At 61.2% G+C, this 26,819-nt stretch overlaps 2 protein-coding genes across 3 annotated transcripts in view; both read right to left on the bottom strand.

Annotated features, from left to right (window-relative positions):
- LOC101163604 (apolipoprotein C-II) overlaps window positions 1-5,716 on the bottom strand; it is a 302,043-nt gene extending 296,327 nt beyond the window's left edge. The window contains exon 1 of one of the 2 annotated variants that reach the window (XM_078933605.1): window positions 4,047-5,716. In XM_078933605.1, coding sequence (XP_078789731.1) covers window positions 4,047-5,596 — 1,550 coding nt within the window. In that variant the 5' untranslated portion in view covers window positions 5,597-5,716. The remainder of the gene's footprint in view (window positions 1-4,046) is intronic. The other variant, XM_078933607.1, reaches the window with a different exon arrangement.
- Window positions 5,717-10,476: 4,760 nt separating this feature from the next.
- Window positions 10,477-26,819, bottom strand: part of LOC144984604 (uncharacterized) — a 32,857-nt gene continuing 16,514 nt past the window's right edge. Inside the window, exons 3-4 of the mRNA XM_078933604.1 lie at window positions 12,391-12,972; window positions 10,477-11,376 (exon numbers count right to left, since the gene is read on the bottom strand). Of these exons, the coding sequence (XP_078789730.1) occupies window positions 10,540-11,376; window positions 12,391-12,972 (1,419 nt within the window). The 3' untranslated portion in view covers window positions 10,477-10,539. The remainder of the gene's footprint in view (window positions 11,377-12,390; window positions 12,973-26,819) is intronic.

The raw sequence follows: 26,819 nt of genomic DNA, 5'->3' as shown, positions 1-26,819 counted from the left end.
AGTGCAGGGTGCCGGAGCGTCGGGTGGCGGAGTCGATCGCTGTGCTGAGCTCTGCAAACAGCGAACTTCCCTCCGGACGCCCGAACGTGTGGTCCAGGTATCCCAGGGAGTACCGGCTCACCCCCCACCTCGCCATGTCCGAGACGATGTCCCGCAGCTCACCCGCCGAATACATACGATCGGTTGAGCTCTTTTTTCCCATGTGTCTGTTGCGCATCCTCATTGCTGAGCATTTTTCGTCCGGCTCGTAGCGGGCCGTCGGCAGCGTCACAGCGATCCCCGCTCGGTTGTTTGACCTGCGGCTGAGCTCCAGGAAAACGGACGGCCCCGTCAGGCCAAGCGGCGCTTCGCCAGCGATCGACTCGACCGAGTTGTGCTTCTCCGGGGGCCAGCGCCCGGGTTCAGTCCACTTGCAGGGGCCCTCCAGTTTTTCCATCCAGGAATCCAGGTCCAGCAAGGCGCCATGCTGAGCCGCCACCTCCCCGGCTTCCCGCAAGGCCGCTTCGGCCTCCTCGGCCCGACTCGTTTCGAGCCACAGGGCCGGCTTCCCGGGGGTCCGGGATCCTTTCTCTGCGACCTCCGCGGGCCTCAGACCCGTGGGGCACAACGCGTACACGGTGCCTCGCTCTTGACACATGGTGCAGTTCCGCCCGTGGGGCGCCGTGCGCCCACACTCGAGCAGAGGCCGTCTCCCGTGCCTTCGGTGCAGCATCCTCCCGTCCTCCCCGTACAGCGTCCCGATCTCAGAGCACTCGGAGTAAGTTTTGGTGCAAGCGTAGCGCGTCGCGTTATCGTTCTTCGCCGACATGAGGCGCGCGATGGTCTTCCCGGACATTGAGGGCATGACGTCCACGCGTGACCCGTACATGTCGCGCACGACTCCGAAGTAGGCCCCGAACCCGGGTTCACGCGGGTCCGCGTCCAACACGGCGAACTTCAGGTCTGGGCAGCCGCCCAATAACCAATCCAGCACGGCGGCTGTCTCCTCGACTCTCAGGTCTCTGCTCCTGGGCTCGGGTCGAACGAGCCTCACTCCTATCGCGCCTCCCCATCCTTGACGACTCATCTCGCGCAGGGTCTCGTTGGCCCCGGCAGGCACTCTCGGGCCGGTCTCGACCTGCTTCTGTCTCCTTGCGCTCGTTTGTCGTGCGGGGAGACGGAGGTAGGGACCGCCTTGTCGTCCCGCGTCGTTGTGCAGCAGCACGGGTACCTCGAGCAGCATCACGTCACAGCTCTTGACGTCCAGAGGCGCGTTCGGCGAGTCGCGCCTGGGGGCTGGGGCGCCGTCAAACACGGCGCTTGTGGCCTGGCAGAGGCGCTCGGTCTTGCGCGTTGTCGTCCCCCACAGCGTCCTACCCTGTGCTGCGCCGATGGCGAACTGCCGGCCGGACACCTCGAGCGTCCAGTCGTTGCCTCCGAGTCCGTGGTAAGCGTGCCTGAGGCCGATCAGGGCGCACTCGGGCGAGCAGGGGCCCGCGGGGGAGCTGTACCGCAGGAGGTCCTTCGTGCAGTTGCAGCCGGGGCTCTGCTGCTGCTGCGGGTTCGCGACGGTACGCCACTCCAAGAGGGCCACCGCTAAGAGCAGCCGCACTTGCCAACTGGGAAACATGGCCCCCTGTTGTTTTTTTTTTTTTTTTTTTAGTTTTCAATGGTTCGCTTTACATGGCCCCCTGTTGTTTTTATTTTATTTTTTTTTAGTTTTCAATTGTTCGCTTTCCGTCGCCGAGGTCGGAGTTCCTCTCGACTAACGGGGGATAAGTTAATTCACCTAACGAGCTCGCAGGCTCGCGGAGCCATGGCGCTGGACCAGGGATTTCCGTCGTCGCGACGCTGTGTGTCGAAACCCAAGACGCTCCTGAGTTTGTTCGACGGGACCGGCAGCATATGCAGGCCTTTCGTTGCCGCCGGGTGGACGGTGCGTAGGCTCGACATGGACGGGAGACACGGGGCTGATATAGTGACGGACGTAAGGCAGTGGGACCCGAGCAGGGACTGGCGGGGGCCCGCGCCCGACGTCGTTTTCGCTGGGCCTCCGTGCGAAAACTACAGCTTGGCCCGGACCAGAGCCTGCACGCCCAGGGACCTGAGACTTGCTGACTCGCTGGTGACCAAGACGCTGGAAATCATAGAACACTTTCATGGACAAAACCCTCGCATGCTGTACTTTGTCGAGAACCCGGATTCCAGCATGCTATGGAGGCGGTGGGTTTCTCACCGGCTGTACGAGGACCCCGGCAAGCACTTTCTCAGCTCCTTTGTCGAGTACATGGACGCGAAAAGGGGCGCCAAGAGCTACAAGTACCTGACTTGGGTCAAGCGCAAAAGCTTCACCTCGGGCTGCAGAGACAGTCGCATCGTCAGGCTGGACTACTGCATGTACGGCACCAAGTACCGAAAGAGGACGAGGCTGATGACCAACAGCCCCTTCGAGGCCTCGCTGTGCAAAAAGAACTGCTCGGGTTTCAGAGAGCGCAAGCACGCGGAAGCGGCTCAGCGGGGACCCTACGACAGGGGCGCTAAGGGCGAGGGGCACTCCCTGGACGAGCTTCACGCCTATCCCGCCCGACTGGCGGACGCGATATTCACACACGTCAGCCGGGCCGAGTGGCGCGTACGACAGGGACTGAGCCCGTCGACTGCCGAGCCCGTCTTGAGACCGGTGAAGCGCCAGAAGAATGTGTGATGTGAATGAGTGGATGAGATATGCTGACATGGTGTATCTTGGGGGCCCATACTGACCGTGCGATCGTGGGTCATTTCAAAAGCTCCAACTAAAAACCAACAGGCTCTGTGTCTCCTGTCTTGAGATGTCTGGGCGATTGTACACATACACTCTTTTGCTTGCTGCTTCAGTTTCTGCTGAGCGTTCCAAATAAAGCTCTGACTAGAAAACAGCACCCTCTGTGATTCTTGTCTAACCTCGTCTGTTTTTATTTTTTTTTATTTTTTGTTCACAGGGTCAATGCATTTGCATCCAAAGTGCAAACCTAGGCGAAATAAAATGTTGACACTCGAAAAACAAGCAAAAAAAAAAAAAAAGCAACACATATAAGACTCAAATGGGGTTTGGTGCAAACTTTATTATTTCACACATATGTATTGATCCATTTGTAAGACACTGATTTTCAAAGCAGAGAAACAGAACAGAAAAGAAAAAAAAAAAAAACGGAAAAAAAAGCAGCGGATGTCAAACAACCCCAGTTTCCCCCAGTAAGTCCCTTAAGAGCATCAGTTACAAGCAGGTCTGACCCGTCTTCCTTCCTCAAGCCACAAAACATTTGGCTTTGGTGTGTGAGTCAAAGACCAGGGCACAAAGCTTGGTCCTGGAATGTACCCTTCCGTGAATGGGGCACGGGTAGGTCTCAGACTTTTCGTCGGCTTGCACGTACACCAGCCCCGATCCGGTCGTCCTCAGCGTCACCGGCACGCCCCACTGATCTGACAGTCTCCGAGCCTCGCTTTCTGCCACCGCTCGATCCGGGGCCCCTGGTCGCTCCATTTCGGGACCAGGCCAGATTCTCTCCGCCCCGACTGCGCACTCGAAGCGTGCGCCGAGCGACGTCACGTCGGGAGCGATGGGGTTAGAGGAGAGGCCCACGGAGAGAGCGCAGGGGTCCTCGAAGCGAGGATCCTCTAAGTCTTCTCGAGCGTTGAAGGTGTCCACGTACTCGAAAGCGAAGCCGTCCTTGCTGCAGTTTGGAAGTCTCACGCACTTTCTGCAAGAATACGGAGCTTTGTCGATCGCCGAGCGCCTGCGCGAGCCGGCGTTCGGGTCCTCGGTCCTCAGCCATCCCGACCCGGACACCCTCCGCTCACCGACCGCTCTTCTGAGATCGCACAGCCCGCACTGAGACTGGTCGTCCGGGTATGAGAGCACAGAGTAGCGCAGGGACCTTCTCTCCATCTCTCTCAGCAGCCGCCCGTAAACTTCAATCCCATCGAAGCTGCACAGTTCGACGGGCAGGTACCACAGGATCCTCATGCTGAGCTTAGCCTTGGCCGTGGACACCCTCTGGTACGCTGCGAACTTGCCCAGCGATCGGCACAGTTCCCCCGAAAGCTCGGGGTTTCCCTCGACCTCCGCGCGCTTCACTCCGGCCAGCCCGAGCACAGATTCAGCGGCGACGAGGACGAGGCTCGAGACTACGTTCTGACACAGGCGAGCCTTGGTGGCTCGGTCGGTCCTGTTCGAAAACTTCTCGCTGCATCCCCGGCAGCACTTGAGGTCCAGGTCCAAGTTCAGCCTGCTGACGGGTCTGCCCGGCAGGAAGACCTCGTTGTAACAAGGAGGCGGTCGGTCGCAAGGCGACGAGGAGGATGATCTTGCGATCAGGGTGCTTAGGTGGCCTCTGGAGGTTACGGTGTACCTGCGCGAAACCTTCCCCGTGTCGCGATCAACCGGGTCCTCCATGAGGAGCACAGGGTTTATCGATCCCCAGTGACAGCGCGCGGGCAAGGGACCTAGGGGTCCCGAGGCTCGTTTCAGGCAGTAGTCGACCAGGTCGTTGAAGCGTAGCTCCGCGCCCGTGAACACAGTGAACGCGTAAGGAAAGCCCTTCGGGCCGTCCGTCAGCGTTCCGGACAGATTGTTGAAGGCGGCATAGATCTCCCCGACCCCGTGAGCGATTCCCGGATCGACTGCGGCCACGTCTTCGTCCTCGCCGCTCGCGAGGTCCTCGCCATCATTGCCGCCGACCTCCTCTTCGCGGGAGCTCCCGTTTCCTCCGCTAATAGGGGTCTCCCCCTCAGCCTCTGCGCTCCCGGGCTCTTCGACGTCGAGTTTGTCACCTTCTGTCTCGTCGACAGAGCCGTCCCGAGCCTCGCCCTTTCGGTGGTCCTCCGCAGGGTCCTCGTCTTCTTCGTAGTACCTCCATCGAGAAAACGAAAAGCGGTCCGAACCCACCAGTGGTACACCGTGCAGAGTGACGTGCTCCTCCGCACTACGGTCGAGCAGCCCCCCTGGCGCCACCATGTCCTCCACCTCGGGCGGCCCGGACCGGACCTCGGACGTGTAGTGCAGGCTCAAAGCTCGACGGAACAGGGGGTAATGGTGCGTCACGTCGTACTGCCTGCGGAGCATCTCCTTCACGGAGCGCGCAAACAAGACCTGAAGCCGGGCTCCGAGCCTTGAGTCCTCGCCCTTCTCGTCCTCGGGCTTCTGCGCGTAGCAATTCAGGAAGAGAGAACAGTCCACTCCTTTGGACAGGCACAGTCTCGTGAGCTCGTCCTGGCGCGCCGCGCACTGAAGGACGCCGCGTGCGTCTGTGTGAAAGCGCACATCTCGATCGAGGGCGCAGGCTCTGCCAGAGCACCCGAGCAGGACGAGGTCTACGAGTGCTTGCACGACAATGCTCGCGCAGCTCTCAAAGTTTCGATCCAATATCCTCGCCGAGCATTTGTCTCCGGGGCGCAGGTTCACAGCTTCGGACGACGCGTTCCACACGTTCCACTCATTCTCCTCAGATCCTCTTGTCAGGTAGCAGACGGGTTTGTACACGCGGTCAGGCGAGGGCCTCTGAGTTCCTCCCAGAGGACCAGAGCGCTGCTGCTGCTGCTGCTGCTCTGCCGTGTTCACCCTTCTTTTCGCACGCTTCATCGTGTGACTGACGTTCTGCAAGAGGGTGCGATGTTGCTGATATTCTTTTCCTACTTTTTTTTTTTCCTTCTCTTTCGGTAACAATCCACAAAGTGAAATTCGTCTCAGATTCTCGGGCCCGACGGGGACGAGGCGCAGGGTGAGGCTCGCTCGCGCCTAGAGAACTCGCCTCCGAAGCTCGGTGACCCGTCACAGAACCGAATTTAGGAGGGTGTCTTGTAGAGCGCCCGCCAGCACTCTTATTTTGTGATAACAGCGAGGCCCGTGCTCCCCTGGGCAGCGGCCGCACATGTAGCACCACAGTTTCTCGGACAACGTTACGTATAACCCGTGGGTGAGATGAACTTTCAGAGAAATGTCCGTCCCGGCCGGCACCCACACAGCCTGAGGGTGAGCGATTAGGCCTCTAGTGAACCTGGCTTGGCCCAACTCAATGGCGATGCGCTCAGGTGTGTAGTTTGAAGTCAGGACGGGGCAAGCGCCTCCCGAGACGAAAGCGTGCTGGTTCAGATAGGTCTCGCCTGGCGCCGCAACGACCACGTCCATGCCGCAGGAGAAACATCGACTGTGCCCCGTGGGCTCGGCGGGAGCACGGCCTTGGGCGGCCTGCGAAATACCCGTTTCATCGTTCTCTCTGGGCATTCCCAGCCGTACCATTTCTTGCGCAAAATACGAATTGTCGTCCGGGTGGACGTCTCGGCCTCCATTTGTGCTGTTCAACCACTCGAGCCTGCGCGACATGGAGACGTCAAAGTACGGGTCTAGGCCGATCGGCACGTACACGCCGTCCCTGCGGACGATGTTGCTGTAGACCGTAGGTTCGTCTCCCTGTCGTCGCTCCATCCCCTGGACTAGTTTGACACCTGATGCGAGCCTGGCTGCAAAATGTTTGTGAAACAGAATCCTGGAGCCTTATAAAGAGTCACTTACCTGGCACAGATGTCTGAAGTTGGTGTTACGAAATAAAATGAAAGGAGAGAGAGAGAAAGAAAAAAGCAAAGACAGCAAGAAGTAGGAGCGAGGTGACAGAGAATGAGATAGATAGGGACGGACGAGGAGGACTAGTAAAAGAGTGCCCACTCACGTCGTTGCTGCTGGACAGAAAGTGAGCGAAGGACGAGCCCTTGTACCCGGGATCGAATCTGTACACCCGGTTCTCGGGGCTTCCGTGAACGCTCACGGTCCTCTCGGTCTGAAGGAAGGATGGGAGTCTCTGGAGTTCCTCCATGGCGGCTTCCACCCCTAGCCTCAGTGTGGTGCACATGTGTTTGTTCTGAGCCTGCACCATGACGTTGATGTCCAAGTGCAAGAGCACCGCCGCCAGTATCAGCCTCATCGCCAGGCTCTTGCCGCACTGCCTCGGGGCGAGGCACAGGGTGTACGGGTTGGCGTATCGAGCAAACTCCTTTTCCACTTCGTGCAGGTGGCTGCGCGCCGGGTCCTGGTAATCGTAGCTCTCGGAACCCAGAGGCGCGAGGTTCAGCGTGCTCAGCAGGGCGTGCTTGTGCCTGAAGAGCTCGTCTCCGAACTGTGCCTCGGTGACGCCCAGCACGACTCCTCTCAAGAGCTCCATCTGAAAGGGCTCCATGCGCATGCCGTTCGTTTGGAAATATTCAAACACCCGTTCTACCATGCGCCGAAATCGATACATGAGGCGATCGGAGGCGTCCCCTTCTAGATTTCCAGAGGCCCGTATCTCGCGCACCCTCGCCTTCGCGCCTTCCAAACCCAGCTCGCGAATCAAGACGGCTTGCGCCACTCGGTCTGTCATCAGCCGATTGTATTCCGAGACCCTCTCCCGTTCGGAGCGCCTGCTCTCCTCCTCGACCTGATCCTTGTAGAGCCTGAGCCGTACGCAGTCCACAGCCACAGCCAAAGGCACCGGCGGCCTGGAGCCAGGCACGGGATCGCGCACGATTTCTCTTCGCAACCAAAGGATGTCATCAGGGTCTGGTGACAAAGTTCTCCACGGAGCTCTCGACAGGCCAGGGCGCGCGAGGCGCAATGGCCTAGGTCCACGCGTGAGCTCGCTGCTCGAGGAGAGGGCAGCGGGTGAGGCGCTGTGTCCGGCGGAGCTCATCGCGCACAGTGCCTGGGCTCGCCGAACCCGCGACGCAGAAAGACGTCCCTGCAAGGCCGCCGTGAGCGAGTTCGTGCTGCCGCTCAAAATCCACTTCAGGTACTGCTGGCTCTTCTCCGGGATTCCCGTCAGCGATGCGGCGCGACCGAGAGACGCGTGCCTGCCGGGAGTTTTAACAGATCTCGAAAGAGTTCGCTTCAACCGCGTAATGATGTCGGGAGACGGCGATCCCGAATTCTGCTGCGAGGGAAGGCTCTCGGACGTCTTCGGGATGAAATCTTTCTGGCTCACCACCGACGGAAGGTTGGTCGTCGTCGACTCGCCTTTCGAAGACGCCAAGTTGTCTCTGCTGAGGCACCGCAATCTCACGGACGCCCTGGCTCTCTGGGAAGTGCAGCCCGAGCTGTGCTCCCGGCTCACCGAGGACTCGAGCGCTGCGCACTCAGCCTTGATCGGGCTTTGCGGGGACGCGTGCCGCCTGAGCCGAGGCCGCTTCTACAACCTGTACGCCAGGTACCCTTTGCCCGTGGAGAAGCAAAGAGGCGGCCTCGCTTCCGCACCTCCCCAGAATCGTAAGGCCCCCGTCGAGGAATGCGACGTCTCCGCTCGAGAGATACGTTCTGGTCAGGAGTTGCTCTCGATCCTCGCACCTCTCTACGCCACGTATTTCGCCCTGGTGGAGGGGGACCCGGCTTTGGATGAGCTCTGGCGCAGAGTGGATCTCCTCGGGGCGAGGTGGCTGGTTCGAGAAGAGTTTTCGGAGCTGAGCCTCTCCGTCAGGCTGCGCGACAGTCGGTTCGCGAGATTGGCGTTCGCCTGCGCTTTCTTTCTCTCCGACTGTTGAGCATGGCAGGTCTTTTGGGCGCAGAAACCGCCGCTCATTAACCCTGGACGCTGACCCGCGAAGGCCGCCGTGATCAGCTCTCGCTCCACCGAAGACATGGACCCTCCCAAGTTCGAAGACAAGGAAGAAACGATTAGGTCCATGCTCAGCACCCGCTTTGGCAGCTACCGCGTGGTCTTCAAGCAAGCTGCGTGCGACGTGTGGGTGCGAGGCAGAGATTGCACGGTCCAGTACCAGGTGCGCAAGCGCCCGGACGGGGCCGGGTGGTACGCCTACTCGAAATCCGAGTCCAGAATATTGGGGGAGTCGGCGGAAGACGTGATAAAGCTGTGCGTGAAGGACACGATTTCCGAACAGGACGAACGGGAGGACGAGGTGGTGGGGAAGGAGGACAACGAGGATGAGAACGAGGCGTCGCGGCACGACTACGAAGTGATACGCAAGCTCTTGGAGCGCGAGAAAGACAGCCGGCCCCAGGGAGAGACGATCCCGGACGTCGGGGACTATCGAAGGGCCGGGGGGTGGTTGAACTCGGGGCGGAGATGCGAGGATGGCGACCGATCGACCGAGGACGACGAGAGTGGCGATGAGCGAGACCGCTTGCGGGAAAGCTTTGGCAACCTCAGGCTCGGGGCAACGGATCGTGTGAAAGTCCAGCACCGCCATGCCGCTCGCCCCGTCAGCCCGAGTCTGGCTAACTGGGACCTCGACCCATCCGAAAGACGCTGGCCTGGCTTCCCCCCTCCAGTCCGTCGAGACCTGAAACCCGTGGAGCGCCTCTTCGCCAGGGGAATCCGTTCGATCTATTGTGGTGACGAGGAAGTCACGGATTCGAAAGGTCCATCGGAGTACGACAGCGAAGAGGATGGATACTCGTGGGGCTGCCGAGATAACAAGTCCTGAGCGTCGCAGCAAGCACCCGTACAAGCGCAAGGCAATGGGGCTGAATTTAGAAATTTAGAGTGTGTGTAATAAATTTTTTTTAAATTTTATTTCATTTTCTACCCATTTTCATCGGAACCACTTTACACCTCAGAGCTCCGGTCTATGTTCCGTGGAGATGAACGAGGTCGGACGAGCCTTTCCCGTCTACTTGAGCCCATAAGCAGCATAAGAGCGAAGAGACGAAGCCTCGGTCTTGTCTACTTGTCTGTTTCTGGAGCGTACACTCACACGAAAGCAGTCTGATACAACAAGCCCATCCGCCACTGCAGCAATGTCAACCACTCCAGAACAAGACTTGTACTCCTCGGATGTGACGCGCACCAGGGCATCGTCCTTCACGGTCACAACGGACACTGAATCGTTCACCACGGCCCGCAGTCCCGAAGGAGACGGTGTTGTTCCCGTATTCTCGCCCAGAGAGATGGCCCGCTCGGAGTATGACGGCGATTCGGGCCTTGAGGAGACCGAGGCCGAACCGGACAGCGTCCTTTACCTCCAGCTCTCGTCGAACCCTGGGATCGCAGAGCCGCGGATCGATTTCGAGCCCCCGTCCGATTCATCGGGAAGCGAGATCTACAGCTCCTCCGATGACGATGAGGAAGACAGCAGCATAGAAAATTATGATCGCTACGACCCAGCACTCCGGTGGCACCACCCAGACGTTGTAGACCACATGCGAGGACTGGGCCTGGCCATCGACGAAGAAGGATACTGGTTCGATCCGGGTTCCTTCCCCCTCTTCTCTGAGCCTAAAGGCGTCGTGTTTGAAGACGACGATTGAAGTTCTGCTTGCTGTGTGTGTGTCTGTTCACATTTTCGCTACCATCTTTATCTTATGAGACTCAATAAAGGTTCTGCTATCTGATAACCAGTGTGCTTGGGTTTGTCGAGAGCTCCCGACGCTCGTGCAGTGAAAGGTTTAGGGGGAGCATGGGTTCGAAACCCTAACGCCGGGAGTTTGAAATGGGGGACATAAAATGAAATAAAGAAACGTGACCACCGGCAACAGCAAGCGTTTGAGCCTTTTCCCTTTTCATTTTATTGAGGTGAAACAAAACAAAACACAGCTGCATTTCACGTACAATGAACCTCTCCGCATATTCTCACGGAGCTCTCTCCCCCGTGAATCTCGTCTCTTGTGTGGCAAAGGAGCAGAAACGCGGAGAGCACGTCGTCCCTGGTGTATTCGCCCCCCTTGGACTTTTTGCCTCCGGTGACCACGGTCCCCCCGCCGCCCTTGGCTGACTCCTTGATCGAGACGGCAGCCATTTCCTCCCTCAGTTTGCCCAAGAGCCGCTTCCCGTGCTCTGCGTGCAACCTGTCGGCCAACCTGCTGTCGGGTAGGGAGATGGTGTCTCGGATCTCCAGAGCTCGAGCGGTCGCGTCCGTGGCCAAATTGATACCGCTCCTCGACCTCCTGTACATGTGCACGGCCATGGAGGAGCCGGTTCTCGTGCTGGAGCCGGCGCCCCGAGAGACGCCCAGGGTGGCTTCCACGGCTCTGCCCTTCCCCACAGCCTCGGCCAGCACGGCCCAGCCGAGGGACATGACGCACTCGCAGTAGCCCAGATCGTCCCTCTCTATGGCGGACACGGTGCTGAGCACCATGGCCAGTTTGGTCTTGGCACTGACGTGTTTCCCCAGCATGTACCTGGAGTTGACCTGGGACCACTTGCTGTAAAAGAGAACCCTGAAGCCAGCGCGTGCCAGAGCGTGTTCGAGCAGCTCCTTCAGGTCGGCCAGCGCGTTCACGTAGGTGTTTTGCTCAAACACCACAACCACCGGCACCTCTTTCCAGTGCGCTGAGGGCAAAAGGACTTTGAGCAGCCTGACGTGAGCGCTCAAAAGGGCCGCGTACACCCTGGTGACTTGATCTAGGTCACGTATCTCCAGCTCGTCCAGTGACATGATCTGCAAAGAGACGGGGGAGAAAGCAGGTTTAGGTACTTTGTGGCGAAAAACGAATTGCACATAGGAAACCGCTGGCTGCTCAACACGATCACATTCCGCTTCTTAATCATCATCATCATCGTCATCATTATCATCATCATCATCACTTGTTGCAATATCACCCTTCGAGTAAGACGAAGGTTACGCTTTGTCAACATGTCTTTCTGTCCCGCGTGCCGCAGGGCTCGAAGACAACTCTTGAGCCTCATGCGCATGCCGTGGGAGCTGCTGCTCTCCCGGTACGAGTTCATGGTAGCCCTCGCTTCGTTCCGCCGCAACATGGACCTGTTCGTCGAGATGGACATCGGGCAACTGAGGACGGCGTACAGTCAGGTGGTGTCGTTCTCGCCCGCGAGAATACTGGTGACAGACTCGCTCGTCTCTCATTACGTGCTGAGTTCGAGGAACGAGCACTCGGGGCGAGAAGCTCTGGCTTCGGCCCCGCGCGTCCCTGTGGAGCTTTCGGAGGCAGTGACCCTTGCCCTCGGAAACAGCGTGCCGAGACGTTTTGTGCACGATTGCATGAGCCAGCATGAGTGGCGTGGGCATGAGGAGATGGTTCTCTCTGCCTTCGCCTCTGCAGAGTCTGTGCGCGGCGGGCCCCTTAAGTACCTGGCCCTGGTAAAGGCCAGCTCCCGGAACGTGGCCTCTCTGCACACGGTGGTGGCGCTCGCCATTACGGGCTGGCTGATGGAGCTGTCGGGGCATAGCGCGGGGAGTTGCAAGTGCGGGGTCTGGGAACAGGCCCTGGAGCTCATCTCGTGCTCCGTGCCAGATGCGGAGACCTCCCTCAGCGTGCAGGACGAGAACCGCGTAAGCGCGTACATCTGCACCCTGATGGACGTGAAGCCCGGGCCCGAGGAGCGAGCTCTTCCCGGGCCGGCTCCCGATTACGGGTACGTTTTTAGAGATCTTCTGGTGTCCGGTTTAGGGGGGACAGAGGAGGGAGGCGCCGATCGTGGGCGGGAGACCTACCACTAGCTTGCCTCCAGTGATCTCCACGGCGCAACAAACTCCGGCGCAGGACCTGGAACCTCCCCCGAAGGTTGGGTCCAGACACAAGTAAGCCCTGGTCACGATCGATCGGGCCACATCTTCCAGGGCCCAACAGTTGTTGGACAGGAACCTGTTGATGACGGAAGCCTCGAACGGGACTGTGGTGTCGGTCTTGATGTCTTCGGACGAAGTGCTGCTGCTGCCTGTGACCTCGCTCTCGAAACCCTTGGGTGAGACCATGTTCATGAGCTCCTTGAGCTGCCCGTCCACCGAAATGTGTTGCGGGCAGTAGACGCCGAGGCAGCAGCAGGTGAGCCCCGGATCCCTTTCGTGGTATGCGCATTTGAAACTCTGAGACACCACGTGGTAAGCAGGGCCTCCCCGGTCGTCGCGGATGTCCGCGACCTTGTTCAGCCAAGGCGTGTTGTTGACGTGGCTGGTGATGTGAACCTGTTTCCGTCCTCTGAACGCGATGTTGGGCAGGACGGCCAGAAGCACCTTGGAATTCACGAAGCCTACTTCGTCCACCAGGATGAGGTCGGCGCTCTGTCCCCTGCTCGCCTGTGAAGAGAGGCAATAAAAATTGATAAGGAACAAAGAAAAGGGAAAGGAGAAGAACACAGAGAAAGGAAATACGAAGGGAGAGGAGGAGAATCGAGAGACGCTAAGGGAAATACGAAGGGAGAGGAGGAGAATCGAGAGACGCTAAGGGAAGCGCCGATGGACCGCTGGCCTTCAGAATTAATAGACGATCCGCAGTGGGTGAGCCACTGCGTGGAGGAGGAATGCGCTTTTGACGACCGATACATCCCGGGCTGTTACGTATGCTCAGCGCACCTCAGCAAGCACTCGTGCTCGGGATTCGACTGCGCCCTCGTGCGGGCTATGGCCGCCCGAGTTTCTTACGCCTCGGCGTCGGGGGAATTTTCCTGCCCCGTGGTGGGGCTAGCCGCATTTCGCAGGGAGGACCCTGACTTCAGGGGGCCCTGGTACTCTGGGACGGAGGCGACGGTGGGCTACGGAGCATTGGAAGTTGACCCGCGGACGGGCGGACCTCGCGGAGGTCCGTGGGTCGAAGACCAGTGCGGCGTATCGGCGCGGGTGCTGAAATCCTGCCTGCCGGCCATGATTGCACTTTTCTCCACCATCCTCACGCGGGAATTTGCAGACGAGTACCGGACCGTTGAGCGCGGAGAGGGTCAAGTCCCGTCGCAGCGCTGCCGATGGACCTCTCGAGTGTTCAGGCTCGCGGGCTGTATCGAGTTCCGGACCGTCGGCGAGCGGGTCCGAGCGGACCTAGGAGATCTGGGAACGGTGAGGGACGCCGCTCTCAAAAGCGCAGCCGCCGTGTCCACCCTTTTCTGCTCACCCGAAGCTAGGATCAAGCGCTTCGTGAAGAAAATGGTGAACAAGCAAAGCGACAAGCACTCGAGGAGAGACGGCTTTTACACTCTGGTGATCATGGCCTCTCTTTGCTTCTTCCCTTACTTAAAACTCGCCGTGCTGAGCGAAATGTTCGACAACAGGACCCTGGTGCTCATGTTTTTCGACAAGACCCTCGCCAGGCACAACCAGTGGTCCATGCTCTCTACCAACGTCCACCTGCACGTGAAACGGCCTCAGTTTCAGAGAGCGCTCGCCGACGCCGACCCGGGTAGACTCCTGCCACTGGTCGTGAGGGCCGCCTTGGACGACTACGTTTCTCTATCGGGTCAGAGCAGCGAGCTGAAATGCCTCCCGGCCACAGTAAGGGCCGCGAGCCAGTCCGAGCCTCGCTCGGAGAAAATGGAAACGCGCTCCGATGCCGCTCCCGAGGCAAAAGGGGGATGCCCTCTCCGGCGGGCTTTTACGAGGTCCACAGAGGCAGGGTCGAGGAGAAGAGAATCCGCGTGAGCGACGAGTCGCCCTCGTCGCAGCGATCCAGACAAATCCGCGTGGGATGACGACATGCTACCTTTCGTCCGATGTCTTCGCATCTCACGCTGAACATTGTACCTCGTGGCTGTTGTTTCTCTGCTGTGTTGTACCTACGCTACCTTCAATAAAATCTCCAACGAAAATGTGTCTGATGTGTTGGTTTGCATGCCTTGCCATCTTTTCTACCCCTTCATCCCCCCTTAAGAAAAGAACGGAAAAAAAACAAAACAGCGCTTGTTCAAATTCAGGTTTGGTGTATCGGCTTTATTTTCCCAACCATGTCACCCCAATGATACAAAGAAACGATGAAACGAAAGACAACGAAACAAAAAACAAAACAAAACAACAAACATAGAACCAGCAACTCGCACACGTTCCACAGCAGCACAAAGACACAGGAGGGCCTTAGACATCCCCATATCTCTTCTCTTTCAGTTTCCTCCCTTTCTTTCGCTTGGAGCACAGAGGTCTCTTCCATTCCACCCCTTTGCGCCTCGCGCGTTTCGCCTCTCTCGTCTCCACGTGGCCGGACGCGTCCTGCTCCCGTAGGGCCGCGCTCTCCAGAGGCAGCTCTAAGAATCGCAGAGCACGATCCGATTTGAGCTTCTGCAGCGCCTCCCTCTTCCACTGGAGGTTGACCAGGGCGGTCAACGGCGCGTGTCCGAATCGCACCAAAGCGTCGTACGAGCTTTCTGGGTTGGCCCTCGCCAGCCTATCGGCGAAAAATCTCACAAACGCGATCTCGCATCGCAAGCAGTTCCGCGATGCGCTCGAAGGGCACGTGGGCTGAGGCCACGGGTTGGGCCGAGTCCGATCCTCTTTGTCCTCTCGCAGACAGCCTGAATCCAACGTGGTCGTCATCAAACACGTAGATCCCGTCCCGAGACAGTTCCTCGGGCGAGTCTCCCATGAGCACGTATCCATGAGGAAGCTTGCGCAGTGTGCAGTACGATGTGATGTGAGCGAACAGCCAGACCAGAGAAGCGATCTTTCTGTTATAGGACGTGGGTCTTGTCGTGTGTTTTAGCTGTCTGTCCACTCCCTCGCTCAAAGTCGCTCCGATCAGCGGAACCTTCGCTACCCGAGACACGCTCCTCACCAGGCTCCACGAGGTCTCCACCGACAGCCCCGACGCCACCAGGTGCTTGAACAGAACGATCCTCTCGGCCGTCCCGTTGTACCTGTCCGTGTATCTGCGGACAGGGTCCAGCGAGGCCATGCACACGTATGAGAGCAGTTTGTCATTGGTACCCGTTGAGGCAACGGAGGCCAAAGAGAGCTTGAGCTGCTCCACCTCGAGGCCCGCTCGCGTGCGATAGTCCTCCCTCGCCGGGTCGGGGCAACGCGTCGCCAGGAGCCTGGCCCTTTCTCGGCTCCTGTTCAGCGAACCGTAAAAGCGGTGCAGCCAGCGCACGGGATGGGTGCTCAGGTACCTCGGGGCTTCCAGCTCCTCCAGCGTGCGCACGTACGATCGGAGCTGATGAACCACTTCTTTCCCTAGGGCTATCTGTTTGTCCATCTCGTCCCGCCGCTTGATCGACTCCAGCTGCTCGAGGAACCTCACGGACCTCGGGCCACCACCCGTACCTTCCGGGGGCCGCTCCGTCCCGGGAAACGCGCCTCCGCTCGGCCTGGCCCCGGCCACCTCCCCGAAGCCTTCGCTGTTGCCCAAGTCCAGCGCGGCCGACGCGGCAGAGTCCGGGTCGACGGGGGGCTCCGCGCCCTCGTGCCTCAGCGTGAAGTGGCAGCAGGAAAACATTCTCCTGGTTTCTTCCCAAGTGTCCAGGGTAATGTCGGTTTCGAAATAGCACTCAGGGCACTCCTTGGTGTCTGCGACCAGCCTCGGAATCATTGGGTAGCGCAGCACCAACGCGAAAAAGTCCCTGAGAGAGTCCAGCGCGAGCAACGACTCTTCGGTCGAGATTGTGCCGAACTCCCTGCTCAGCCTCGCGTACACCTCCAGGGCTTCGGAGAACGTGAGGGGTTGGCCCGGCCGCCTGGCGATGGCTTCTCCTTCTTCTATGCCTCGCACCGCGAGCCACAGGGTGAACTCGTTCACTCGCTCTCCACCCGGGTCCGCTGGGGTCGAGGCGGCCGTGCGGGGCTCGGAGAAAGTCCTCGCGAATTCTAGCAGCGTTGCGTCCGCGTGGCCCAGCAGGCGCGCCGCACAGGCTCTGTCGTACAGCTCGGCCACGGACCTCCGAGCCGTCACGGCTCTCGCTTCATCTCTGGAGCCATCAGGGCTTCCAGGGCGCCCGGAACCAGCGCGTTCGCGACGAGCCGGTGACCTTGCCACTCGGCCAGACAAACCATGAGTCCTATCCATCGCGGGTCCCCCGAACACGACGGGTGCTTCACGTCTGACCTGAGCCCCGCCTGAGGCCAGAGGGTTGTTAGTTGAGCGAACGTGGCCGCTCCGCTCTCTGAGAGGAACCGCCTGGGTTCGCCGTAGACGGGTCGCGCCCCGTAGCTCGACGAGGACGGCGATGCGGCCAACTCGCGGTCCAATCTCTCGGGCAGTTCTTCGAACTCGTAGGCCCCTGCCTTCGTCACGATCACGCAACGGGAGAGCTCTCGGGCACGCTTCAGCATCTCCCCTCTGCCTCCGCGCACCACCAGCGTGACACCGAACCGTCCCGGGGGCGCGTCCGTCGATAGCACGTTGCCCAGCGCCAGAGCGCAAAGGACCAGGTCCAAGATCTTATCCCCCGCCGGGTCTGCCGATCCGTGCTCAAACACTGGCCTGAGGCCGCAGCCGAACGTCAAAACGGTGTGAACGTGATACGTCAGGGGTGAAAACGAACAGGGTCTGTAATAGCGTACGAGCTTGCCTCTTTCCGTCAGATCGAAATGCCTTTTCCAGGCCGGGTTGGGAGCGGGTGCGAAAAAAACGTGGCCCTCCACGGCAGGGACGTCTGGAACCAATTCGATTTCCAGTCGAGAGTTCAACGTGAGGATACTCGAAAGGCCTCTCTCTCGAAAGTCGCACTTTACTCTCAGGGGCGCGGGCGTTGGTACCGCAGGGTCTCCTTCTTCTCCTTCATCCACAGCTACCCCTTCTAGATCTTGGTCTTCTTCTTCTTCTTCTTCATCCTCCTCCTCTTCTACCCGTTCGTCTTCATCGTTTTCAGCTCTCTCGGTCTGCACCTGTGCATTTCCCGCCTCTGCATTGAGCGTCAGGGAGGCAGCTCGGCGCCTCATCTCGACGAGCGACGCCTTTGTGTCCACCGAATGCCAAAACCTGTCTCGCTTGAGCACGAGTCGACCGTCTGGGCTCCTCTGCCATCTCGGAGGGCTCGAACGTAGACGGGGAAGCCATTCGCAAGGTCCTCGAGCTGGCGCTTCAAGCGGCGCTTCGGTTCCCGACTCCCACCTGAACTTCAGCTCGGCCACCTTTGAGCAAAACGATCCTGGCTGTCTCTTTGACCACGGCGAGGGGTCCTTCCAGGTCTCGGGGCCTCGTATCCCCCCAGGCACTCCGTTCATTTCGCAGAAGGCCATGAGCGAATCTTTGTTGCGCATTCGCAGAGTCTCCTGCTGCTCCTCCGATGGTTCGGCGTCCTCGGGTGCGCTGACGAGCACGTGCAGGCCGGGATCGCCCCGTATCGCTGCGGCCCTTAGGGTCCTGGGCTCGGAATGCAGCACCAAGTTGCCAGAGTGTCTCACCGGTATGACCCCTTTGGACCTTTCGACCAGAAGCGCGATAGCATCGTCCTCCCGCGGGCCGTCCGGACGTGACACCAGGTACCCCGTCCTTCTGCTCCTCAGCACGTCCAAGTCCCTCGGCAGCGCGTGGGTCCAGCGACAGGCGAAAGTCTGCGAGTCTGCCTCCGGGGTGTACACAGTTACGGCGCGACTCCTGAAGGGGCCCGTGGCTCCCGCGAACCAAGCCACCGCGCGCTGCAGGTAACCGTACAGACCGCGTCTCGAGCATCTGATCTCCAGCTCTGCGTGAGTGTTCCCCGAGAGCATGGCTCTCGCGAGCGAGTCGGCGAACTCTCCGGCCGAGCTCACCTCGGCCCGAAAGCTCCAGCTCTCGAGCTCCTCTTCGCCGTCGGCCTCCGGCTCGCGGCCGTCGTCCTCTGGAACCGGCTTCGCGTACCACCTTCCGGGCTCCGCTATTTCGATCAGGCTGGAGATGGGCATGCGAGATTCGCGCTGAAACCGACTGGTGCCTCTATTCGTGACGACGCAGAGGCCTCTGGTCCACCTTCTTTCCGAGGGGCACGTCAAAACGCGCGATCGCAGCACGTCGAACCCTCTCCACTCTCTTGGGTTCAGGGCCCTGGCGTGCCCGTCTGCCATCTCCACACGCCCGAGGCCCTCGCCGGGGCGGCCGTGGTGCGTGAACTCCTCCGGCGGAGCCCCGCAGAGCCATCTGACGATCTCGACCCCTGCGCCCTCCGGGCCCGCGGACCTGGAGCTCCGGGACACCGGGTAGTCTCGCTCCCAGTCGCTCGGGCGCGAGGTCTCGGCCGGGACTTTGGCAAAAGTCCACAGAGCGTCCTTCAGTCTTTCCCAGGAGCTCTCGCTCGTGGCGTAGCCCTCCAACGGATCCCTGCGCCCCCGACGCATGAACATCTTGTCGATGGCGGACGCTTTGTCCAGGCACTTGATGCGTGCCCTGGCCTCGAGCGGCTCGGGAGCAGGCCACGCGGGGTCTTCGTTCGTCAGCGCGTCGGTCCGGAACAGCGAACAGTTCTCCGCGACCACGGCCACGGACTCCAGCCTCTGAACCAATGGGCCTTTGCCCCTCAGGTAGAACAGGGGAGACTCAGAAGCGAACGCCACCGTGTGCCCGTCTATCACGGACATGCCGGGGCGTCTGGCGGACGCCGTCGACTCGGGTCTCGAGGCCCCTTCGCTCGCCAGCCTAAGAAAGCTCCAGTCCCCCAGGCTCGTCGAAACTCTGCCCGGGAAGGTCTCGACCCTCTCGAACACCAGCGCGGGTCCCAGCGTCTCAGAGTACGCCCTCAGGAGGAGGTCTTCCTCATCCCCCCGAGGCAGCAGCTCGCTCCCGGGGCAGAGCTCGGAAGCGCTCAGGGGTCTGGGCTCGCAGCACCTGGCCAGGAGCGGAGCCAGCCTGTGGTCCCGGGAGCAGAGGAAGGCTCCGATTGTGTTGACCCTGAGGCTGCGCGAGTGGCGGACCTCTGCGTCCGTTCCCCTGGTCCAGGCAGACGCACCCCTGTGCCTGCTCAGCGTGAACAGCTTGCAGGCCGGGTGGCAGGTCAGTCTGCAGCTCTCGGCCAGGTGGCCCAGGAGAGCGTGCGCCGGGGGCAGAAGGCCCTGTCCGTGCAGGACGAACTCGTAGTCGAGCATCACGTCACCCCGGCTCATCTCTGGCACGCAAGGGTGCACGGCTCTGTAGAAGCGAGTCAGGCAGGCGCTCACGTCAAAGTCCTTCTCTGCCCCCCTCGTCGCCAGGACTCTCGCGCAGTGGCCCAGCATCACAGCCTCATCCAGGCAGGCTTCGTACGCAGAGCCGCACTCTCCGGGGCACCTGTCGGCCCTGTCCAGCGCGAAGCGCTTAGGGCGCGCGTTCGCCGCCAGGTTCAGGTTGTATTCACGCAGGGGATGGGAGAGGGCGTCCTCCGAGACGCTCCCGCTCGACTCCTTCTCGGCCCTCGCCACCTCGACCGTGGGGAAGAACTCTCCGTCCCCGATGGCGCTGTGGCACTGTCGGTCCGCCGCCGGCGACCTGAGCCACGAACGCGTGTGTGGGGGCTCTCCTCCACACGGGCCTCGAGCGAAAGGCTCGTCTACGGCCAGCTCCAGCTCGCAACGCCCGGCCGTCCGGCGGGAAGATCTGAAAATGCGCGACAGCCTGCGCTCCTCGTAACCCCTGGCCTGATCGCTGCGCACGGCCCGTTCCAGGCTGGACGCGGCGTCTGCTGTGAGCGGGAAGCGCTCCAGTTCGTGGCCGGAGCGGCTCCAGATACGTTCCCTCCCTGTCTCCGGGGCGTAATTCAGCTGAAAGTAGCAGTCGGGCGGCGGGATAGTCGAGGAGGCGGCGATCTCGCGCAAGTCCTCGGTGAGCCTCGTGCAACGGGCGCCACCTGATGCGCGGGAGCCCGGGCGCACGCCCTGCGTGTCGGGAATCTTCAGGAGGGCCCTGTGACGGCCGCGTCTCGAGTGAAACACCCCGCAGACCCTCAGTATGTTCAAGTCGGCGGGCCCCAGCGTGCGTATGCCTATCGTGACCCACTTGAAACGAGAGCTCGGCCCGAGCCCCCTCCCGAAAAGGACGATGTGGCCCGTGGTCCTCTCGCAGATCGACGGAGAATCCACGCGGGCCGGCGGATCTGCCTCTTTGATGCCCCTGGCGTCCGAGAGCGGCGCCCTGCTCGGGGTGCCCCGCAGCAGAGCCAGGTCCCCATCCAAATCCTCGTGCATCGGGCGCTCGGGCGACTCGGACGGCCCAAGACTCGCTAGGCGAGGACAGGTGCCAGGTACGTGCTCTGACACGATCTGCCTGAGCTTCGACAGAATGGAGCAGTCGCTCGCCTCGAAGCGAATGCTGCTTTCCCTGGAACCTCGTTCGAAGCCCGCGTTTTCCATGCGTAGGTAAGAAAGGACCAGTGCCCGCGCCTCTGTCCACTCCAAGGGCCCCGAGAACCATAGGCTCGTCGGTACGTCTGGGCCCGCCAGCTTCGCGAAGACTTCCAGCGCGTACAGCACTGCCGCGCAGCTCGCGCCGTCGAGCTGAGGAGGAGCGATCACGTCCATGCCCCCGGGGATCAGACACACGGCCCGATCGAAGAGGTACGCCTCTGACCTGAAGCCCTGCGGCATGACACCGCTGTACCGAGGGGTCCTGTAGACACGCAACGTGGGCGTCCTGCTTGCAGACGGTGATCTAGAGTTCCCTCGGACGACCTTCGGCGAGGATATCAGCAGGCGGGGCGCCCCTGGCGCGCCTGTCTCGATCTCCAGCACAGAGTGCCCGCTGGGAAACCATTCGGTGAGCCGTCCGCTCGGGCCTTCCGCAGCTGTCCTCGTCCTCAATCTGCTCTCGCTTTTGCTTTCGGCCTCCCGGGTTTCCCGTGCTGTCGTCTTCCCGCCTCTGCTCACACCTGCAATGTCCTGGCGGCCCGTGCCCCTTCTGGCGTTCGGACTCGACTTGGGCACGATCACCAGAGCATCCCTGAGAAGGTGCCTCAGCACGGCGACGTGGTCGTTCTCGGCGAGCACCGAGAACGCCAGTGGCGTGGAGATCACCTCCCTCAGAGCCGCAAGGCCGGAGAATGCGCCGTGGCGACTTTCCGCCGTTCCGTCCAGTTCCCGTAGAAATCCCTGCCTCCCGCTGGCGCCGGGGCCTAGCGCGGGCCCCGGGAACCAAGGATCTTTCGGCTCCAGTTCCCTCAGGTCGAACGCGCGGTCGCCTTCTCCGGGTAGCACGCACCGCAGGGCGAACCGCGTCCCCAGCCCGCAGTCGCCCAAGGCAAGGGCGCAGAGCGTGCGGACAACCTCCTCGCGGCAGTCGGGCGAGAAGACGAGGCAAACGCGAGCCTTCCAAGAAGACACCACCTGGTAGAGCGACAGGCCATCTGAAGCGTAGATGATACCCGGGACGACCTCGGCTCCGCTCACGTCCCTCTCCTCGACCTCGTAGCCCACGCTCGTTTCTGGCCACCAGTGGGAAGAGCCGCCCGATTCGATCTCTGAGCGCTTCGAGATCACCAAAGCGGGCTCGGCCCCACCGCCTGCGAGCGCCCTGAAGGCCACGTCCGAGAACACAGACAGGGTCTCCCTGAACACGGCGAACGCGCTGTCTGCGGGCCGCAGCCTCCTGGGAGGACGGGGCTCCGCGAATCGCTGGATGCTCAGCAGTCTTCCATCCTCGTCGGCGGTGATCAGCGCACCGTCACCCAGCCTCGCAGCGTAGAGCGACGAAGCGTTCGAGATGCTCAGGGGGCTAGGCCGCAGGCGCCGCCGACGTTCCCGCTCGTACGCGTCGCGGCACCTCGACCGGTAGCCCTCGAGCCACTGCGGATGGAGGCGGGCTCGCAGGTTTCGGCCCCGCGTCCCAAACAGGTAGGCCAGCTCGTCTTCCGAGAGTTCTGCCTTGCCGGCGCGGAGGCATGCGTACACGTAGCGGATGTACTTATCACACATGCGGACGGGGGGCCCCGAACGGCCTCCTCCCGAAATTTTCGGAGGCGAACGGGCTTCGAGGGAGCTGCTCTCGAACGCTTCTACCCCATGGACACGGGCGCGGCCCCATCTTTCTGCTCCGCGTGGAGCCGGGCCGCCGGACATGCTGGCGGATCGCAGCGCACGACGCTGTTCCAGGCCGTGGAGTCTGCGTTTCGGAGGTATGAGGAAAGGGCTGCCGCTTGGAGGAAGATCGAACGAACGGAGCGTGAGACTAGCGGAGGGGAGCGCAGAGAGAGCAGAACCGGATGGTCCGCACCGGAGGAGGTCGAAATGAACACAGAGGACGAGTCGTTCGATCTGGATTCTCCGTCCGAGAGGTCCTTAGTGAACTTGAGGCGCTGCGAAAGCGAAGAGAGCATGTCTGTGCTCTCTCAAGGAAGCGAAGGCGAACCCGAGGGCGAACCCGGGGACGAACGCGAATACAGCATTTCCTGGGTACCCGTGAGACGGGAAAGACGCTGGCGCGAAGACTCTCTGAGCGACGGACGCCTCGGTCCGGGAGATCCTCCGTGCGGGCCCGCCCGGTGCCTCAAGTGCGAAGCCTACGACGCCCACTGCAAGTCCGCTGCTGAGAGCTACAGAAGGACCTTGGGCTGCTACACGAAAACGGTGTCCGAGCTCATGTTGGGCTTCAGGACCGTGCTGGAGAGGTATCCCGAGCTCAGGGTCGACACGGGCGACGAACGCCTGCACTTCATGGTTCAGGCCGCGCTGGGCCGTAACAACCTGGTCCGAGAAATGGTCCGCCTCTCTGCGAGGAGGACTCACGAGCGCGCGCTCGGGGAATCCAGGCGGGGAGAGTCCTGTCGAGAGTCCTGTCGAGAGTCTGCGGCGGCGGCGACCGTGTGCGAAGCGCTGAACTCCTGCTACACGGACGGCGAGGCGCTGCGGATGATCCTGGAGCGCTACACCGACCTGTACGTGAGGTACATGGAGGTGTGGAGGGGGATGTGCGCCAAGATTTCCAGGGATGTCACGCCACTGGAGTTTGTGGAAATCGTGCGGGACAGGCCCGGGGTGAGCCACGGTGAGCCGTGGAGCGAGGCGAGAGCGTATGTGGGTCGCTTGCTCGTCAAGGCATCTTCGCTGGTGCCCAGGCGCGTCGGGGACGAGTGCGCCCGGACGCTCAGGATGCTGGACCTCGAACTGTCCAGAGCCAGACCTCAGAGCTCAGAGGGTCGGGACAGGGTCCTCATAGGGCACGTGGAGAACGTGCGCGAGCGTCTCGACGAGGCGGGCTCCGGCATGTGGAGCTGGGATTTTCACTCGAACGATGCCTACTTTGACATCAGGAGCGACCTGGCGGTTCTCGAGAGCCTAATCGGCATCGGCGACATCTCCGTCAAGAGCCTGCTTTACGAGAGATCCCTGCTGATCTCTCAGTTGAGAAAGGTCGTGAGGAACGAAGGTTCTCTGGAGCTCAGCCTGAGCAGGGCACGCGGCGAGCTCGCGGAGGCCCGAGCGTCGATACGCCAGCTCGAGGCCGCCAGCTCCTACTCCGCGTTCTGAAGGTGCGCGTACGGGGGTGGGACGGGACGCGGTAAGATACTTAACGCGGAGGGCGACGGGCCGAACTCGCCATCCCCCTCACCATGGACGTCGACTGCGATTACTTGACGATCGGCGGTGTCGACGCTGAACCTGACGGTCTGATTGACTCTTGTCCGCATTGCTCCTCCGCGCGCTCCCTGCGCAGGGCATTGGTGTACCAGCCAGCGCACCAGGAATCTGACGGGGTCCCGGCTTCCATTTCGGTCAGGCCGGTCACTTTCGAGGAGGCTTCTTCCGGCAGCATGGTCCCCTACGTGCTTTCGCATGAGACAAGGGACGGTCGCGGCATCGACCCGGAGGACGGGGACAAGACCGCGCATTACTACACGGTGCGGAACTGCCTCGCCTCGATCCGTGGCAGCGTCCACCTGAGAGACGCGGCGGAATACGGAACCTGGCTGTCAGAGGTGGACCAGTGTGCGGCGGCACTCGGCCGGTTGCGAAGCGCAGCTCACGTCTGCTCTCACCTGCCCGACCTGAAACGATTTGTGCTCGAGCAGAAAAATGACGATGGCCTGCTGCACCTCGCCAGCAAGTGGCTCAGGCGGGGCGAACACGCAACCGTCGGGATCGAGATGTTCGGGCCCTTTTTCGTCGATGTGGCTTTCGCGCCGGTTCTTCACAAGATCTTGAGATCTGACTGGCTCGTTATGCGCAAACGGAACTGTGGCACCTGCAACGAACTGAAACCGGGCTGGGCTCAGGAGTTCTACGACGCTCGCGAGGTCCCGCGCTCGCCAGACAGTGAGATGAGGTTCGTGGGCCACCCGACTTGTCCTTGTTGCAAGCCGGGGGAGGCGAAGGACCTTGGCGTCGTGGCTCGGGCCATTGTGAGGGAGATGAGGCTCTGCGGATACACCCCTTGGTCCGCTGTGCAGGCGGTGCGGCGCTGCGAAAGCTCCATGCTGGAGCTGTCGTGCTCCGAGTGCCGTCGGGTGATTTTTACCCATTGCGCATTTCTCATGGAGTGCGCTGCGGTCGAGGCTTCTCGGGAACGCGACTGGCTGGTCCGCAACGAGGCCGTGATTCAACTGTGCTGGGTCGTTCATTCCCTCCTTCCGCTCGAGAAGCAAGCCGCGTTCCCTGCGACGGACCTTTCGGGCGCCTGCTGCGTATCGGAAAACTTTGCAGAATCAGAAGATGGGGGTGGAGGAGAAGGAGAAATCCCCAGACGAGGAGAAGAAGGAGGGAACGGGGAAGGAAAAGAGGATTTGCCGGCTTGCGAGACGCGCCAGCACGGAGGGGCTGCTGCGATGTACGCTTGGGCTTTTTCGGTGGCCGCGCACTGCGTCGCGTTTCAAACCTACGAGCGAAACGGCTCGCTGGATTTGGAAAAGATCGTGGTGCTGTACGCAAACGATCATCTCCCCATGCTCCTCGACGATCAGGACGCCCGGGGACAAGGCATCCTGACGACGAGCGTGTCGCCGGACCCCAGACTGTTTGAGACGGCAGCGCTGAACACTGGCTTCGTCTCTCCTGGGCTCGACCCGAGGGATCGCCTCGAGGAGCGGGACATGCGGGTCCCCCCCGCCGGAGAAGTGCTGTACGAGCTCCCTGCACCGAGGACATTCCGTCGCTCGGGTTCCGGGACCCCGGTCGCCCTGGCGGAGATCCCCAGTCACACCGAGGCCCGGGCTCAGGATCCCGAAGCGATAGCGGCCGCCATAGCGCTTCACTTTCCCAAAGTGTCGCCGTGCGCTCTCGACCGTCTGAGCCTAAAAGTGCCTCGACCCAGCTCGCTCAGGGCTGACGCCAGCTTGTTCTGGCCTGTGTTTGTCAACCCCACAAGGTCCTGCCACAAGCTGTTCAAGGCCCTGGCTCTGCCCGCGTCTCCGAGTCCCGCTTACGCGCTAGAAACGTTGGCGCGAGGATGGCGACGGGTGAAGGACCTCGTGCGACCAGACTCGCCTCTGCCCACCGCCTCCGGAGGGTGGGTCGCTGTGGAGCGCGAGCATTACGAACGTTATTTCGAGGGCCCCCTGGACCTCTTGACGCGCGCAGGGTTGACGAGTGAGAGCGAAAAGGAGGCGATGCAAGAGGCTTTGGCGAGAGGCGTTTTGCCGTGCTTCGCGGCCGAAGGGGAAAGCTTACCCGACGCGCTTGTGAATTCCACCCTGGCGCTATCGTTCGCGGCCAGCGGGTTGAGACTCTCTGCGCCTCGTCACCTTGGAGGAGTAGAGCGGGGTCGGCGAGGAGTAGAGGCGGACGGCCGGTCCGCGGTGAGAGTCACCGTGGCGGGTCTGTTGTACTTTGCGGCGTGGTACGTGCTGGTGTACGGTAACGCTCTGCACTCTCGTCCCAGCGCTCTCGAGGTTCTGGCTCGCAACCCGGGAGGAACGGACGCAGACAGGCACTTGCGTGCGGCCATGGAACTGAAGATCGACCGACGCGCCACGACAGGAGACTGGGGAGAGGACGACGTCGGCCCAGACCCGTCTTGCCGCTACTCTGTCCACGGGTACAACGACCGCAGCATCGTGAGAGCCATGCTGATCGTGTTTGAGGGATTGCTCGATGCTCGAACCGTGCTGCGCGCGGCACAGCTGTACGTGCCCGAGCTCACGGCTCAGCTGCCTTTCTTCATGGCCCTAAACGTCGTTCCCTGTACGGTGAAGAGCGCGATCGAGGCACGCGACTCGTGGTTCGCTGCCCGCCTAGGCAACGCGGAGTCGTCTCCGAACGACCCGCCTTACGCCTACCTGGGCGACATTGCCCACGGGATTCGCAGCAGTATGAGAGGCGCCTTAGATCGCGGCGACGAGCGGCCCGTCGCGGCTCCT

This window comes from Oryzias latipes, chromosome 16 (genome assembly GCF_053564925.1).
Source record: "Oryzias latipes strain Hd-rR chromosome 16, Olatipes_Hd-rR_3.1".
Lineage (NCBI taxonomy): Eukaryota > Metazoa > Chordata > Actinopteri > Beloniformes > Adrianichthyidae > Oryzias > Oryzias latipes.
This window is presented reverse-complemented; position numbering and strand designations above follow the sequence as displayed.